Raw genomic sequence first — 18,100 nt, 5'->3', positions numbered from 1 at the left:
TTCCAGCTTCCCAAATATCACATTGTGTTACAGATCAGACAGGGCAACACTGGCCACCCTACTGGTTGCACAATAATGGCTTCCTATAGACTTTGCTGAAATACCATTCCAGGGGTTCTCCTTACAGAGGGGAATCCTACAGACCCTGCCTTACATAGAGTTCAAGCTGAATTTGGACACCAATAATCTAACAACAACAACCATGACATCATGTCATATGATAACACACAGATTAAATGAAAACCAGGGCGCCAGATCTCAAACGTGTCTCAGAAATTCCATGTGCCGTGTATTTACCTGTGCCATGACGTCGTGTGACCAGATATCGGAAGCCAGATTTGTATGGCCTTTACTCTCTACTTCCGAGGGCCTCAGCAACGTCGGTCCGAACACCGTCGCCAAATTATGGAGTGACATTTTGTTAACGGGTTCGTTTTCTGCAACCCTGTTGGAAAAAAAAAAAAAAAAGGAGGAAGATGAAATCACCATAAAAAAAATAAGAAAGCTGAAATATTAAAAAAATATTGGAAATTTATGGCTGAAATATTACCAGCCTGTATTCCTCAGTAAAATACCTATAATGCAGGTGCTAAAGTAAATTTCCACATTTATCCTCCTTCACAAACAGCCTCATTTCTCGATAAAGGCCTAAATATTCTCTTTCCATTTGCTCCTTATTTTGACAACCGGAAAGTGGCCAATTCATCTGATCCCTGGGCCGTTGCTAAATAAGCGGATAAACGGGCAGGCTGTATCTGTATGAGATGCTCCGGATGCCGGAATATTTTGCCTGGACTGCAATCTGAAATATTTATTGGGAGAGGAATTCCCGTGAGTCGGAAGACAAAGCAACAGTTGGATTCATATTGAAGAATGTCAGTCAGATGCTGCTTGGAATGCCCTTGCCCTGAAGGAACCAGCCATAATATTTATGGGCAACTAATCCCACAGCATAAAAAAGTTAAAAGGCTGAACGTTCTCTCCTCACTGAGCCAGTGGTTGGCTCCTCGTGTATCAAAGTGCCAGGGAACTTCATGTACCACAATGTACTTAATCAGACCATATTCTGTGTGGCTTTAAAGTTTTACCGCCCATGAATGAAGATGCTGGTATTAGAAAAACAGCTGCTGCCGTTTATGTCTCCCCCTCATCAGGTTTCCCCTTAGAACTGGTCACTCTCCAAAGGAGCAGATGTGAGGGCCGACGTCTCCCCGGCTTGCAGGATGGAAATCTTGAGGAATATTTCTTTGGTCTTTGTTGTATTTTACTTCTGATCAAGCAAACACTTTAACAGCGACTGGTAACCAAAGGATAATATAAACTTAGTAGCAGGAAAAAGTCAGCGGCGCGTTTGTCTCATAGTATTTAATGTCCATCAGGGCCAAACTGGGAGGAAAAAGAAGCCCTGGCAAAAGTATCAAAGCAGCCCACGCGCATGCAAAGCAGGATATTTATTTCCAACCCCAAGGGTAACTAGAACTAATGTTTATTAATACATATTTTATGAGTCCATTACCATATAATTTTCAGCAATATTGTGCTGGAACAGACTAGGCTGCCTCATGAAATGAATGCTACACAGTTTTCCATATACAGACTGAAGTGATTGTTCTGAGCAGGGATCATCATAAGAATAAGGGACTGGGTATAACAAGCAACTCTAATATTACTTATTCCCCCATGTGCCAGTACTGGCATGTTAACGAACAAATGCAGCCATTAAAAGTTTAAAGCAAGTGGCCCATCAGCATTTGCCCGAACCTACAGATTGCCAGTCCGGGCCAATCAACAGGTTAATTAGACAGGTATAATTACAAGCAAGGCAATGTAAATAGCATTACTGAGTGCCCATTAGCTTCAACCTACAGGAGGTGTCCCTGTGAATAAAGTGCCCAGGGACATTGTGTTGGGTTAGGTGGCATCTGGGAGGCTTAAAGAATTGGTAGTGGGTGTCAGTCTGAAGGACAGGGAGGGTGAGATTTAGGTAAATTACATATTTGCTCTAAAAGATACACCTGAAAGCTCAGTTTGAAGTTCAGTTAGGGTGAGATTTGGGATATTTGTTCTCCTAGATATTCTAGTGATGACTGAATAACTACCATACCGCTGTTAACCTACATCAGTATAAACTAAAGGCACCTGACCAAAGGTTGGACATCCAAGGGCAACGTGAACCAAAAAAGTCACTGCCTTATGAAATAACCTAATGAAATGAAGCTGAAGGCATGAGAATGGAGAAGGCATGTAACCTCTTTAATGTCCACAAGTAACGGTTGCTGTATTATTTTAGAGTCCGGTGAGGGATGATATGATGCTGCCAGCGACCTGTTTCTAATGAAGTCCAAGCAACGGTGTGAGCTGAAACTGATGTTTGTGTGTAATACATATTGGGTAAGTATGTGTGTAAGTAATCAGAAGCAACTTGACCTGGTTCCCATCATGATTAAATACCATTACGATCCCATTAAAGGCAGAGACAAAGTGGCTTATCTGGTACTAACCTTAGGGATCTCATCCTTCTCTTATTGTATGGAAATGTGCAGCCATTATTAAGTGTTTGCTTTGTCTCACTGCTGTGCTGCACTGTCATATATGCTGGCAGGGCAAATATTTTGTGCTCCAACTTATTCGTTAGCATGTTTGATATGTGGTTTCAGAAGGAAGGGCCCAGATGTTTCGGGCTTAGATATAAATTGTTGCTCGTTTTTCAGCTTCCACATTGGCTCTGAGATTGTTCTCTCATCACTCAGCCGTGTAGAACATTTGCTTGTGCCAGTGTTTTGGCTGATACCCCTGCTGGCTGCAAACGTGCAGGTTGGGGAACACGTCATTAGAGATTTGCAAATATTTGTTTCTTAAATATGATCAGCGTCTCCCATAAACGGTGCATTCTTTACTCGAGACTGTTCATGCTCAGTTAGTCATTAGGCATCTGGAGATGGCATCTTGGCTTATCATGTGGAACTGTACTATCCCCTCTTCTGTGGATGGACACAGCTGAGATTTTCTGGTCTCAAGGGTCTTGAGCGTGAGCTCAATACAGGGGGGTTGTCAAATCATGAGCAATGCCCGTCTTCTGGACCGAGGCCTGGGGTGCTGATGAATTCTGGAATCCTCTAGTGCACAAGGTCTGCAGGGCTGCTTCTCTAGCAGAGGCTGATTGCTCTTGGCAGGCAGTGTGGCCCCAACAGGCCCAGCTCATACCCTAGTAGCACTCCAATAAGGATTCATTATATCTTAGTTTGAATCAAATACAAGCGACTGTTTTATTATTACAGAGAAAAAGGAAATCAGTTTTAAAAATGGGGATTATTCGATTATAATGGAGTCTATGAGAGACGACCTTTCCATAATTCTAAACTTTCTGGATAACAGGTTTCTGGATAACAGATCCCATACCTGTATGTTAAAAAGAAAGGGAAAAGGCAACTGCTCCAGTTTGTTAACTGCACGCTGACAATCTGCCCTCCCTTTTTGCCACAAGATGTCATTTTAATTGTGTGACATCAAATAAAAATACTAAATCAGAAAGACTTACTTTTTCAAGTGGTGAAGCAGGAAGAGGAACGTCATCAGGTTGGGGTCGGGGAGAGAGCGTAGAAGGTGCATCATACAGTTCTCCTTGGCAGCAGGATCGGACAGAGCTGTAACCACAGAAACACAGACGATGAGAAGGTTTTGTGGATTAGTAGCTACAGGTCACTACTAACACTAGCGGTGATAAACCTATTCCCCTATTGACTTGTGTGCCACCTGTTCTTATACAGCCCAAAGCAGTCATTTTAAAATGCAATGTGGATTTATTTTAACCGAGTCTGATCACCTTTAAAGGGATACTGTGTTTTTGTGTTTATATTTATGTTGAGACGCTGAGAGAAAATGAAAAAAAATGAAAATGAATCAGTTAATAGTGCTGCTCCAGCAGAATTCTGCACTGAAATCCATTTCTCAAAAGAGCAAACAGATTTTTATATATTCAATTTTGAAATCTGACATGGGGCTAGACATATTGTCAATTTCCCAGCTGCCCCAGGTCATGTGACTTGTGCTCTGATAAACTTCAATCACTCTTTACTGCTGTACTGCAAGTTGGAGTGATATCACCCCCCCCCCAGCAGCCTAACAACAGAACAATGGGAAGGTAACCAGATAGCAGCTCCCTAACACAAGATAACAGCTGCCTGGTAGATCTAAGAACAACACTCAATAGTAAAAACCCATGTCCCACTGAGACACATTCAGTTACATTGAGAAGGAAAAACAGCAGCCTGCCAGAAAGCATTTCTCTCCTAAAGTGCAGGCACAAGTCACATGACCAGGGGCAGCTGGGAAATTGACAAAATGTCTAGCCACATGTCAGATTTCAAAATTGAATATAAAAATCTGCTGGGCACCGAATCCAACAAGGAGGAGAAGAAGCCGCACGCTGTCTGTGAATAGCCAGGGAGGAGAAATCGAGCGTTGCAGGATGGATGGTCGCCCTGTCGCCTTTTCAGAAGAGGACCGGAAGTGCAGTTTCTTTAAGTTATTTTTTAATAAAGGCTTTGCTATTTTAAGGTTTAATTTGTGCTGGTGTTTTTTCGTTGAATAGAAAATAATTTTTTAAAACATTTTTTTGATGTTACTGGCCATTTAAGAAAATGTTCACAAAATCTTATAAACCTGAATGTTTCTTTGGAAGAGGTCATGCCAAATATATAGAGACGCAGGTATGGTCTTTCTCCTCCAAAGAAAATACTCGGACGCATGGACATTGCCTTCATCAGCTTTGTACAAACCATGTAACCAAAAGTGTCTCTTTTTACTAAATACAGACATTTTCCTTTCCATCTGTTTTTTCCTAAAGGCTATATAATAGGGGGTAATTCGTTTTGTGCAATATACGAGATAAGCCACACACCCATGCACCCAACTGGTTTTAATTGCAACATGGGAATGAGCTGCATTCTTTGATTTTGTATAAGATTCCCATTGTCTAACATTTCACTCTCTACGGGATTAGCAGAAATGACTATTTATAGCTGAGGAGGCACAATAGTGACACACTGCATTTATACATACATCATATTCTGGAAACAGAAAGGTTTATATTTAAAGGAGAAGGAAATGCTAAAACTAAGTAAGCTTTATCAGAAAGGTCTATATAAATACACCAGTAACCCCTCAAAGTAATGCTGCTGTGAGTCCTCTGTCAAAAGAAACATCACATTTCTTTCCTTCTATTGTGTACTCATGGGCTTCTGTATCAGACTAACTGTTTTCAGCTTAAACCTCCAGGGCTAGGGCTTGAGCATGCTCAGTTTGCTCCTCTCTCCCTCTCCCTTCTCTGCTGTAATCTGAGCCCAGAGCTATGAGTGAGCAGGGAGAGACTCAGGCAGGAAGTGATTTCACACCAAGCTAATATGGCAGCTGCTATCCTAAAAAAACAGTTTCTAGAGCTGTTTACTCAGGTATGGTAAAACATTCTGCAGAATAAATAGTGTTATAGCTTGCACTATTGTGGCTAATCTATTGGCAATAAACTGCTTCAGTAGTTTTCCTTCTCCTTTAAGACCAAATAGAACATACCCATCCCCTCTATGAAAGCGAGGTACAGCCTGTCAGTAAGGAGAGGCTCCGGCAGCTCACGGAAGTACAGCTTTAATGTTCCAGCAATTGCATTAATGTCCATATCGCTCAGCATCATGAGGATGTCTTTGCTGTCTAAATAAAAGTAAAGGACACAAACAGGGATAAAGTACATGATGATATGGAACATCCAGCTTCATGGATTCTAACAATATATCAGATTTAAATTTACCCCACTCTATAGCCAGTTCTACAAAATCAGAGGCTGATCGAGTTGGACAGAATATAACGTACTGGACTAATGTTCAGTTTCCATAATTTTGGACTGAACCTCTTACCATCATTCTGTATTGTATGGGATAATAATGACTTCTCTACCAACAGCAATGGCTTATTAACATAATTAAATAAATGTGAAAACATTGTGGTTTCAGCCATGAAGTAATATTATTATGAATATCTAGGGTACAAAATAATTGTTTACCCAAATCTCACCCTGATTGGCCAGTAACCTAGGAATATTTAGGAAAGCAAATAGGCAATTCCCCAAACCTCAAGCTTATTGGTCTTCAGGCTGGGCACCTTCAGCCACTGCTCTAGGCAACCTTGGGGAGCAGGGAGGCAGATGCACAATTTGGGAAGCACTGATCTAGAGGCTTATATGGCCCTAATAATATGGCCCCAATGATATGGCCACAGTATATGGCCCCAATGATATGGCCACAGTATATGGCCCCAATGATATGGCCACAGTATATGGCCCCAATGATATGGCCACAGTATATGGCCCTAATGATATGGCCACAGTATATGGCCCCAATGATATGGCCACAGTATATGGCCCCAATGATATGGCCACAGTATATGGCCCTCAGGGCCGCCATCAGGGGGGGACAGGGGGGACTGTTGTCCCGGGCCCGGATGTTTTGGGGAGTTAAGGGGGGCCCGGCCGTGCTGCACTTACTTGCATTTACTTGCACAGCCGGTCCCCTGCATCCGAGCTCCGATGACTTCTTCTTGTGTTCTGATTCGCCAGTGAAATGTAAGTCCCGGTAAAGCCACATTCTGATTGGTTGGGAGACGTTTGAACCTCCCCTCTACTTTATCCAATCACCATGCGCCTTTACCGGGACTTACATTTCACTGGCGAATCAGAGCACAAGAAACCGAAGATACCGGCATCTGAACTCCCTGGCTAAGGTACGTGCAGTTTTTTTTTCTTTTAACTTGTGGGAGCCCTGACCAATTGTTTTTTTAAATGTGTGGGGGCCCTTTGCTAGTTTTTTTGTTTTTAAGATGTGTGGGCACCCTGGCTAATAGTTTTTTTTAAAAAAAAAATGTGTGGGGGCCCTGGCTAATTTTTTTTTTTTAAATGTGCGGGGGCCCTTTGCTATTTTTTTTTTTTTTAAAGATGTGTGGGGGCCCTGGCTAATAGTTTTTTTAAAAAAAATATGTGGGGGCCCTGGCTAATTGTTTTTTTTTAAATGTGTGGGGGCCCTTTGCTATTTTTTTTTTTTAAATGTGTTGGGGCCCTTTGCTATTTTTTTTTTTAAGATGTGTGGGGGCCCTGGCTAATTGTTTTTTTTTTTTGTAAAAAATGTGTGGGGGCCCTGGGTAATTGTTTTTTTTTTTTGTAAAAAATGTGTGGGGGCCCTGGGTAATTGTTTTTTTTTTGTAAAAAATGTCTGGGGGCCTTGGCTAATTGTTTTTTTTTGTAAAAAATGTGTGGGGGCCCTGGCTAATTGTTTTTTTTTTTTTTTAATGTGTAGGGCCATGGCCACCAATGTTTTTTTTCTTTAACCACCACCTGACCACCAAAACTTGTAGGAGGGGTCTGGGCACCAAAGTTATTTTTTTAACTTGTAGGGGGGCACTTCATCTTTTAATGCCTGTGTGGCCTTCATACTGAGGGAGGGGTGGCGAGGGGGGGGCCCAGAAATTTTGTTGTGCGGGGCCCCGTGATTTCTGATGGCAGCCCTGATGGCCCTAATGATATGGCCACAGTATATGGCCCCAATGATATGGCCACAGTATATGGCCCTAATGATATGGCCAGAGTATATGGCCCCAATGATATGGCCCCAATGATATGGCCACAGTATATGGCCACAGTATATGGCCCTAATGATATGACCCTAATGATATGGTCCCAATAATTAGATTATGGCAACCTGGTACTTCCCATGTGGGACAATCTGAATATGAAATTCAAACATCTGGATCCTGGCAAGAATGTGGCCATCATAAAAAAAAAAAAAAAAAATACATTTCCAGAAATAAAATATGTAGACTGTTATGACCATAAGAAAGAAGGGCAAATAGTCGCCTCAAATTACCAGCCCCACTTACTTGCGTCAAATGCAGCTTTTAGCGTTTGAATGTCAGTGGCCACTCCAGATATTCTATAAATCCCGACCTCCTCAATTCCACGTTTTTCCACCTCCTCTATACACTGACGTACAATATACGGCACCTTAGATCGCTCGCGCCTGCCAGAGACAGAGGTTTTGGCTCATTAGACAACGACTAACAAGACTCGGAAGTAGGAAGAAAAAGAGCAGAGGATCGTGACACGAATTGGTGCAACACCCTCTCTGCAAACCAGAAGCTTCACTTACTTCGTTACGACACTTATTTTAACCCCGAATACACCAGTCTGTTTTTTGGAAGGCGTCCTTTTCAAACTCATGTCCCGACTGCTAAATTTCATGGAAAACTCCACTTTAATCTGTAAACAGACAACAAAAGGCAGAATTAATGATTTATGTCCCAGATGTAATAAGGCAGGAGAATATCTCTCGCAAATGCTTTGGTCCTGCCTTCCAATAAAAACTGGGTTTAGGGATTAAAAAGAAAATTGATCTAACGCCAGATATTCGGAATTGATTGAAAAGGGGATATGACTTATGTCAGTATATTCAAGTTTGTCTGAAAGAGAGAAAAAGAAAGAAAGAAACACCAAGGAGGAATCTTCAATCCCTACGGACTCACCGTTTCTATTGGAGACACTAAAAAAAGAACAGGGGGTAACGCTTGTCCCCCTTTAGTGTTTCTGTATTGTGTTTAACACTTTAATCAGCTCCTTCTGTATTCCTTATTCTCACCAAATAAATACCTATAAAGTGCAAGTGTTTCAATTAATTGAATTAATTAATCTCTATTGAGGCTTTTGAACAATTCATTTATATTTATAAAGGTGCTGCAATGATTTGTGAATAAATAAAGTTGATTTACAACGAATGACTATGTACAATCATTTGTAATTCATTCCCAGTTCTCGTTTCAATTGTGAACAACAAGGAGTTAATACATAATTGATATTCCAATATTGGAGTGCTACATTGCCAAAAAAGTTGTTTAATATTTAAAAAAAAAAAAAAAAAAAAGATTTGGTAGTTCTGATTTCGTGAGAAAAGCTACCAAAAAAAATAAATATAAATGAATTGTGCAAAAGCCTCAATAGAGGTTAATTAATTAATTTAAGAGGCGATTTGTCGCTGGACGACTAAATCTCTCCGAAACTCCACGTGTCTCTGCCCTAAATGGTACCCCAACATTATATCTACGGCTGTTTAATAATACTAATTAGTCAAATCATAACAAGAGGAAAGAACAAGCCAGCAGGTTACTGGTCTGTGCACGGGGCCTCGGGAGCCAATGGCTGACCAATATCTGGTTCGCAATTTGGCCCCACCTTTATGTGGTCGAAATGGACAAAGATTCACTTGTTTGGGGACCTTGCGAAATAAGCAGATTTTTAAATACAGTAAATGGCCGGCTCAAATCTATACACTGTGAGTATACTGTCCCTTTAACTACTTTCCGTTATTTTAAAAGTGTAAAAAAAAAAAAAAAGTGAATATTTATAGTCAGAAGCACATTCAGGCTGATAAGGATTCTTTATTCCCTGGCATTTTCAACGTCTTTCAGTGTCTTATTTTGGAATATGTGATCTCCCCTTTGCTTTGAGGAATCTCTAAATCTAATCTAACCAAATGTGATGGATCTCTTGTCAGGGTCTTGAAATAATCTGCTGGGAGATAAATGTCTGGGTTACAAAAGCCAGAGAGTGAAGTCATTTATTTGTGCAGAAAAGAGGAGATTTGGGACAGTGAAGTCTTTCTGTATTTCTCTATTCAATCCTGTATCCTGATGGGGAACCAGCAACAGCTTCTGAGCTACAGACATTGAACCTGTTTGTGTTTCATCAGTCAACACTTTGGCTAAATCTGCATCCGCAAAGGCACTTTTGGGAATCCAATTATTTAGCATTTTGTTCAGCGTCATCTCTGGTTTAGAATTTCAGCTGCTACCAGGCCTGGATTAGTGGTGAGGCTACAAAGGCCCGGGCCTAGGGCGGCAAAAAGTGAGGGGTGGCATACGGCTCAGTCGCTTTCTGTGGAGCACCGGGGACTCGCAGCTCTCCAGTGCTCCTGCGCTTGCTTGTGTGCGCTTGCGAGGTGGGGGCTGTGCCGGCACTAGGACCGTGCGGCCAAGGGGCGCTAGGACCGCGAAAAAGGGTGCGGCCAAGGGGCACATGATAAGGGAATCCGGCCCTGGTTGCTACCTGGTTTCTAGGGTGCAATTTACCCTAGCAACCAGGCAGTGAATGGAAAAGTAGAAGATTGTAGCCTCATGGAGCAATCATTTTAAACAGCCAGGGCCCCAAACAATCAGATAGCATTTTATATTCATAAATTGGAAAGAGGCACAAGAGGAAGGCCAACAATTCAAAAAGATATTAAAAAAAGGCCAGTTATTCTGTGTGTTGACAGATGTATCCTTCGATTCCTACATTAATGGCCAACGAGACCTCTACGTCTCTCAAAGCTTCTATTCAAAGCTGAAAAAGGAGAAAATGGACAGGATATGCAACAGATAACAGATAAGATCTGTATCATACAATGGGATTCTTCAGTATGTTATCTATTCTGTATATGTGTGCTTGAATGGCTGCCCCTATGGCTACACAGCAGCTTGTTTGTATAAACTATAGTAGTACTTATCTGTTATCTACTGTGTATCCTGTGCTTGAATGGCTGCCCCCATGGCTACACAGCAGCTTGTTTATATAAACTATAGTAGTACTTATCTGTTATCTACTGTGTATCCTGTGCTTGAATGGCTGCCCCCATGGCTACACAGCAGCTTGTTTATATAAACTATAGTAGTACTTATCTGTTATCTACTGTGTATCCTGTGCTTGAATGGCTGCCCCTATGGCTACACAGCAGCTTGTTTATATAAACTATAGTAGTACTTATCTGTTATCTACTGTGTATCCTGTGCTTGAATGGCTGCCCCCATGGCTACACAGCAGCCTGTTTATATAAACTATAGTAGTACTTATCTGTTATCTCCTGTGTATCCTGTGCTTGAATGGCTGTCCCCATGGCTACACAGCAGCTTGTTTATATAAACTATAGCAGTACTTATCTGTTATCTACTGTGTATCCTGTGGTTGAATGGCTGCCCCCATGGCTACACAGCAGCTTGTTTATATAAACTATAGTAGTACTTATCTGTTATCTCCTGTGTATCCTGTGCTTGAATGGCTGCCCCCATGGCTACACAGCAGCTTGTTTATATAAACTATAGTAGTACTTATCTGTTATCTACTGTGTATCCTGTGCTTGAATGGCTGCCCCCATGGCTACACAGCAGCTTGTTTATATAAACTATAGTAGAATTTCTAAAGCAAACACACCAGTTTTACCAGTACAGGACAACATTACATTCACTTTAAAACACTTTAATTTTTGGTGTTACTGTTCCTTTAAACACCCTATAATTAATGGTCCTAATAATTAAAAAATATAGGGATACATTAGCCTTTAAAATATATCCTTAAAAAAAAGTTGCTTAGTTATGTAAATTAAGTCACATGACTCACTCAAACTGTGTATTATATAAAAAAAAATAACACCCCCCCATTTTATATTATAAACAAAAGCCTCATTCATTTTTATGGCTATGGAAACCTTTAATGATTTCTAAAGTGTTTACATTCTACATTAGTCTGCATTATTCCCTATATATAAATTTACAATCCAGACATTACAGCAATAATAATAATCTAACAGTTTTATTCTGATACTTTATAGGTTGGGACTTTCCTTACCCCATTCATCTCAATGACATCATCGTGCCAGTTCTTACTTTGCACCACCTGAGGATCCAACTACAAACAAAAGAGAGATATGTATTAACATTGGTATTTAATGAACACTCCAATATAATATATAAGTACAAGGCAGATCTAGATTTCATAGACTACAATATCATCTAAATCCAGAGAGCAGCTGTTGTGCATCATTAGTAACAACACATGAATAAAGAGAACATGTAGTCCAACCCTAATCCGAACGCACCCAATCTGCTCCCGCCAGCGCCGGGCCAACCCAACCAGTTATATATGACAGTCAGTTAGAAGATGACCACTCAAGACTCACCGCCACTTATGTCCCTTCAATCAGCTCCACAATCTCCATGTGCTCAGCCACCAGTGTCCCGGCTGTGATATTGGTCCAAATGAGCAATTCAGGCGGCACTCCGGATAAGTTTGAAGAAGTTTATTGCAACATTAGAGTAACAGCATTGCCTTGCGCGTTTTGGGAAACATTCCCTTAAGTTTATTGTTACCCTAATGTTGCAATAAAAATCTTCAAACTTATCCGGAGTGCCGCCTGAATCGCTCATTTGGACCAACCCAGCCAGGTTCCCGAGGTGGCCTGGCTGTTTGTAGCGCCCCCACAAGTGCGCATGCATGAAAAACTGAATGCGCATGCACGAAAGGCCGATGCGCTGCGAGCAGGGACCGGACTGGGGGCAGGAGAAGCAGTGAAGATGCCTGCCTGGTGCCCCCCAGCTTTGCACCCTAGGCACGTGCCTACTCTGCCTACCACTAGTTCCGGCCCTGGCGCCTGCCCACACCCGACTTATTCCTTCCTTTTATAGACCCACGCCACCCCACTGATGATGTCACAAAAGGGGCGGGACGGACAGGCGCTCCTATAAATCCAGAAGCCGGCAGTGTAAGATCTCGGGGGAAGCGATGTCGGCCCAAACCTGCCTGACCTGCGTCTAAACCGCCCGAACATCAACCCGCCCGCACATCATTAAACACAAGGGTTTGTTGGCATTTTTGCCAATTGTTTGAGTCTACACAAAGAGCTTTCGTAACAAGGGAAAATCATATTATAATGAATTAGTTATATACAAGCCTCTTTATAATGCATTGAGCTAAGATTTTCTGTGCTGTTTGCCCTATTTGTGTCCGTCAGTAGAGAACGCAGAGAACAGCGAGATTTAGCGCTTGCAGCACTTGGACGTATCCCCAAAGTCATGCCTAAAAATATTCTATTTAAAATAGGGATGCACCAAATCCACTATTATGGATTCTGCCGAACCCGGCCGAATATTGAACCAAATCCGAATCCTAATATGCATATGCAAATTAGGTGTGGGAAGGGGAAACATTTTTTACTTTCTTGTTTTGAGCCAAAAAGTCATGTGATTTCCCTCCCTGCCCCCAATTTGCATATGCAAATTAGGATTTGGTTCGGCTGGGCAGAAGAATTCGGCCAAATCTTAATCCTGCTGCAAAAGGCCGAATACTGAGCCGAATCCTGGATTCGGTGCATCCCTAATTTAAAATTCCCATAGGTACCAAGTCTCTCTCCCACCAGACTTTTTCCTTGTACCTAATAGCAAACGTGAGACTTTCTCAGGCATTAAAATAGTGACTCTAATTATATCATTTTGGGTTTGGAATAAACATGGGCTCTGCTTCCAGAGTTTTCCATTGCAATAGAGCCTAACGAACACGTCCTTATCTATTTATAACCCTTGGGAACGGCCAACGCTCATTTCCTGTTTAATCAGATTTTCTGTATTTTCACAAAACATTATTTTCTAAGATGCAGTAAAAGATACCAACTAAGATTTCATGACTTGCTTCAGTTGTGAATATATTCGATTAGTTGGGTAGAGCCTGTGTCAGTATTTGTATGCGATTGATGTGCGCACCCTTCTTGGTGTAATACAAGGCAGGTCCAGACTAAAGGGGCCATAGATGATACAACTACAATCTTTGTTGGAAAAGATGTTTCCAGTAAAGATCGTTTGTTTCAAAACAGACGTGTAGAGCTAACAATGGCCGATGTTTGGGTTCCTTCAAAGGCACCCAATCAAAATTTCTGTCCAGCCTGATCGACGAGCCGACCGATATCCAAGTCTTCTGCCGATATCGGTTGGCTCTTTCCCCACCATACATGCACCGAAAATCCTACAAAAATTAGTTTAGTACAATATTATCTGTGAGTCTATGCCCACCTTTAGATTCAAAATAGACCCTAGTATTTCAAGTTCATAGAAAACAGCCCTCCCAGAGTCCAATTAATAGTGACTGTCTGTGCAGGGCAGGGCCTCCATCAGAAATCTTAGAGCCCAATACATAGGACCCCACAATTTTTGGCCACTTCACTTGTACACAGAAGATCGACTAGCAGTTAAAGGGGAAGGAAACCTAGTCGGCACAAACCCCCCACCCCCCTCCCGTTTGTTGCCCACCCTCCCTCCCTCCTCCCCCCTGGCCTACCCGTCCCGCTGGGCAAATGCCCCTAACTTGTTACTTACCCTTCTGCGCAGGTCCAGTCCACGGAGTTCATCGACGACATCTTCTTCCACGCGATCTTCTTCCTGCTTTGAACGGCGCATGTGCAGTAGGATCATTTCGCCGGTACGATCTACTGCGCATGCGTGTGACTTTTGGCGCATGCGCAGTAGATCCGTACCGGCGAAATGATCCTACTGCGCATGCGCCAAAACGCCGTTCACAGCAGGAAGAAGATCGCATGGAAGAAGATGTCGTCGATGAACTCCCTGGACTGGACCTGCGCAGAAGGGTAAGTAACAAGTTAGGGGCATTTGCCCAGCGGGACGGGTAGGCCAGGGGGGGAGGGTGGGCAACAAACGGGAGGGGGGGTGGGGGTTTTGCGCCGACTAGGTTTCCTTCCCCTTTAAGTAAGTTTAGAACAAAAAGTTCTACTTGATGGATTTGGATGTGCTACTGTGATAAACTTGCACAACATTTGACTGAACGGCAGGGGTTTCCAACCTTGTTTACCCATGAATCCCATTCAATTTTAAAAAGAGTTGGGGAGCAACAGAAGCATTAAAATAGTTCATGGGGTGCCAAATAAGGGCTGTGATTGGCTATTTGGTGGCCTGTGGGTAGACTGGCAGCCTACAGGAGACTGTCAGTACAGCTGGTTTTTATACAACCAAAACTTGCCTCCAAACCAAGAATTCAAAAATAAGCTCCTGCTTTGAGGCCACTGGGAGCAACATGTTACTTGCAAGCCACTGGTTGGGGATCAGTGCTATAGAGGAATAGAGATTCTGCAACTGCAGGGGAACCAGCGGCACTGACTGATAAGCAGCTCCATATATTCATAGAAAAAGTCTTGTTCCCATAGTTTAGGGGCCCAACGATCTTTGGTGGGGCCCAATAACCAATTATTCCACTGCTGAAACGTCCATGTAGGAAACGCTCATATCGTTCAGTAAATTAAATCTAATATAAACAAATGACTCTATAATAAGTAGGGATGCACCAATTCGGGATTCGGCCCTTTTCAGCAGGATTCGGATTTGGCCGAATCCTTCTGCCCAGCCGATCCAAATCCTAATTTGCATATACAAATTAGGGGCGGGAGGGAAATCTCGTGTGTTTTTGTCACAAAACAAGGAAGTAAAAAATGTTTTTCCCTTCCCAGCCCTAATTTGCATATGCAAATTAAGATTTGGATTCGGTTCGGTATTCGACCGAATCTTTCACGAAGGATTCGGGGTTCGACTCAATCCAAAATAGTATAATAAGTAGTTCATTGGGCGGCAGTGGGATTTACATTGTGTTTTTTAATTCATTGAGGTCAATGAAGTTTGCCCTAAATTTAAACCCTACATATTTGCCTGCCCTTGTCACTTTGTCTGTGTCGTCATTACTGTACAGTATATGTAAGTTACAGAAGTTTCTATATAAGTTACATACACAATTAGTCTAACTTTGCACTACGAAACATGATCAGGCCTGGGGCAACAGTGATTAAACCTCTCTAAAACTGAAATGGTTCTCTTTCCCCCAACTAACTCCCGTAACATCCCGGAAGTATCCATCATAGCGAACAATTCCACTATTGTCTCCCCTTGTCCTTGGGGTTATCCTAGATTCTGCCGTGTCCTTCGCTCCTCACATCCAGTCACTTATTAAGTCATGTCACTTCCACCTAAGGAACATTTCCAAAATACGATCATTTATCACTCAAGATGCTGCCAAAATTCTGACTCACGTTCTCATCATATCACGTCTAGACTACTGTAACTCTATTAATTGTCCTTCCCCTCAGAGATTGTCACCAGTCCATAATGAACACTGTCGCGAGGCTTATAGACCTCATTAACCGCTCCTACTCTGCCATGCCACTCTGACAATCCCTACACTGGCTTACGCTAACTTTCAGAATAAAATTCAAAGTAATGACCCTGACATTCAAAGCACTTACTAACTCTGCCCTCCTTACATCTCTGAACTCATCTCTATATACTCACCCAACCGCTTATTATGCTCCTCTACTGACCTGCTACTTAACTCTTCTCTCATTACCTCCTCACATGCTCGCATTCAAGACAACGGTCTGTGACTTAATCCCAACCTTTCTGCTTTCAAAAGAACTTAAAAATACTCACTTATTTAGAGAAGCCTACCCTCACTCTGTCAGACAGGGTCAGACTGCTGGTCCAGGGCCCCCCGCCCCCCCTACTGTGACTGTGCATATGCGCCGCTCGAACGCCGCCATGCACATGTGCGAGCGGCGATGCGCATCGCCGAAATTTTTTTTTTTTTCTAAATTTTTATATTGGTATTGGGGGTCTGGCCCGGCGGGGGCCCACCAGGTTTTTTCCCGGTGTCCCTCCGGGCCAGTCCGACACTGGCTACCAAGTGATACCACATACATCTCTCACCTTGCTTATTGCTGTTCTTTCCAACTCCCAAACCTTGTGTCTCATTCCCTTCCCTTTTAGATTGTAAGCTCTTTTGCACAGGGCCTTTTTCACCTTTCTAACGGTACTGGTTGTTATGTGACATGTTTGTAATGCATGTGATTTCTTTGTATAAGCAAATTCATTTTACAGTGCTGCACAATACTTAAAAAATACATGTTAATAATAATAATAATAATAATAATAATAAAAGGAGGTCAACATCGTGGGAATATCCACACAACGTCCCATATTCTGCTAAGCACAATTTGTTATTGCTTATGTTCTTGCTGTATCCTCCAAAGCGATCTTCCCCTTGATGTTTTTCTCAGGCTTATAAACGACAGATAATCACTTTGATGCTCAGTCTGGGAATGAAAAAATGTCTTCCACGTAAACAAGTCATGATGGGTTATCACAAAGGAGACTGCCCTCCAGCAAGCGCTCAGTGAGCTGACTGTATGAGAAAAGATCTACAATCAGATAACCATACGCACAAGAATATCTTGACTCAGATATTTAATCATCATACAGGCTTTCGGTTTGACTCAATATGATTAAAGGCAAAGGTATCTAAGAAGAGCCTCATACGGAAGCTGGTCCAGGAAGTGAAGTCCCCAAAAAACATAAAACAAAATTTCCCTTTTTAAAACATAACCAATATGCCCTCATTCTTTATTGTCTATACATAGGGCATGTTTTTTCCTTAAAACATTCCAACCTCAGTGATCACTCTTGTACCTGTTACACTCATTACAATAAATCGATGCAATAGCTGCAACCTTAACCCCCTGCTTTCTTCATCTGTTTGTTTTTCACATTCTCTTGACGTGAGGCCTATGCACCAAGCACTGAACTCCCTATCCAAGCATTCACCAATACACCCATTCCATCCCTTAGGTCTTATCTCAATTAACACTATGTCTTACTAACTACAGACAATGTCATCCCCACCCTGTACTAAAGCCTACTGCTCCTCACAATGTCCTTCTTCTGCCCCATCATGATATTGTTCTCATTGTTTCCCAAAATGTCAGCACAATCTGTATCTCATAATGTAAACCTCACATGCCAAAGTCTTCTCCAAAGCCTAAAATTCCTTTTCTTTATAAGTGCAAATGTAATAAGGTTGGCACATCACACCAGAACCATTCAAGATCCACAGACTTCTGCTCAGCTATAAAACAGCCATGATGTTTGTATCCACCTTACCCAAGGCAGAAACTAAAATGAAGACCTTTAAATAATCAAGGTAAAAGTGTTATTAAACAGATAATCATATGAATCACAAATGGCAGCCCAAAACTATGAGCTTTGTTATTGAACCTGGAAAGGTTCTGTTGGTGGAGGAGAACAACATAAGTTGGCCAAGTTTATGATGAACATCTGGTACTAGTTTGTGAGTGTGAAACACCAACATGTAGACTGTGAATGAAGGAAGGAGGAACACATTCTGTAGATGCGATCTTTATACTCCATACTGGGTGAA

General features: G+C 42.0%; 1 protein-coding gene across 6 annotated transcripts in view; it reads right to left on the bottom strand.

The window, feature by feature from the left end:
- The window catches only part of abr.S (ABR, RhoGEF and GTPase activating protein S homeolog), a 225,708-nt gene that overhangs the window by 1,392 nt on the left and 206,216 nt on the right, over positions 1-18,100 (bottom strand). For all 6 annotated transcript variants that reach the window (NM_001094131.1, XM_041583185.1, XM_041583186.1 and 3 more), the window contains 6 exon segments: positions 298-445; positions 3,539-3,644; positions 5,569-5,703; positions 7,918-8,057; positions 8,187-8,296; positions 11,690-11,749. In NM_001094131.1, coding sequence (NP_001087600.1) covers positions 298-445; positions 3,539-3,644; positions 5,569-5,703; positions 7,918-8,057; positions 8,187-8,296; positions 11,690-11,749 — 699 coding nt within the window.

This window comes from Xenopus laevis, chromosome 2S, assembly GCF_017654675.1.
Source record: "Xenopus laevis strain J_2021 chromosome 2S, Xenopus_laevis_v10.1, whole genome shotgun sequence".
Taxonomy (NCBI): domain Eukaryota; kingdom Metazoa; phylum Chordata; class Amphibia; order Anura; family Pipidae; genus Xenopus; species Xenopus laevis.
Note: the sequence above shows the minus strand (reverse complement) of the source record. Positions and strands in the feature narration are given on the sequence as shown.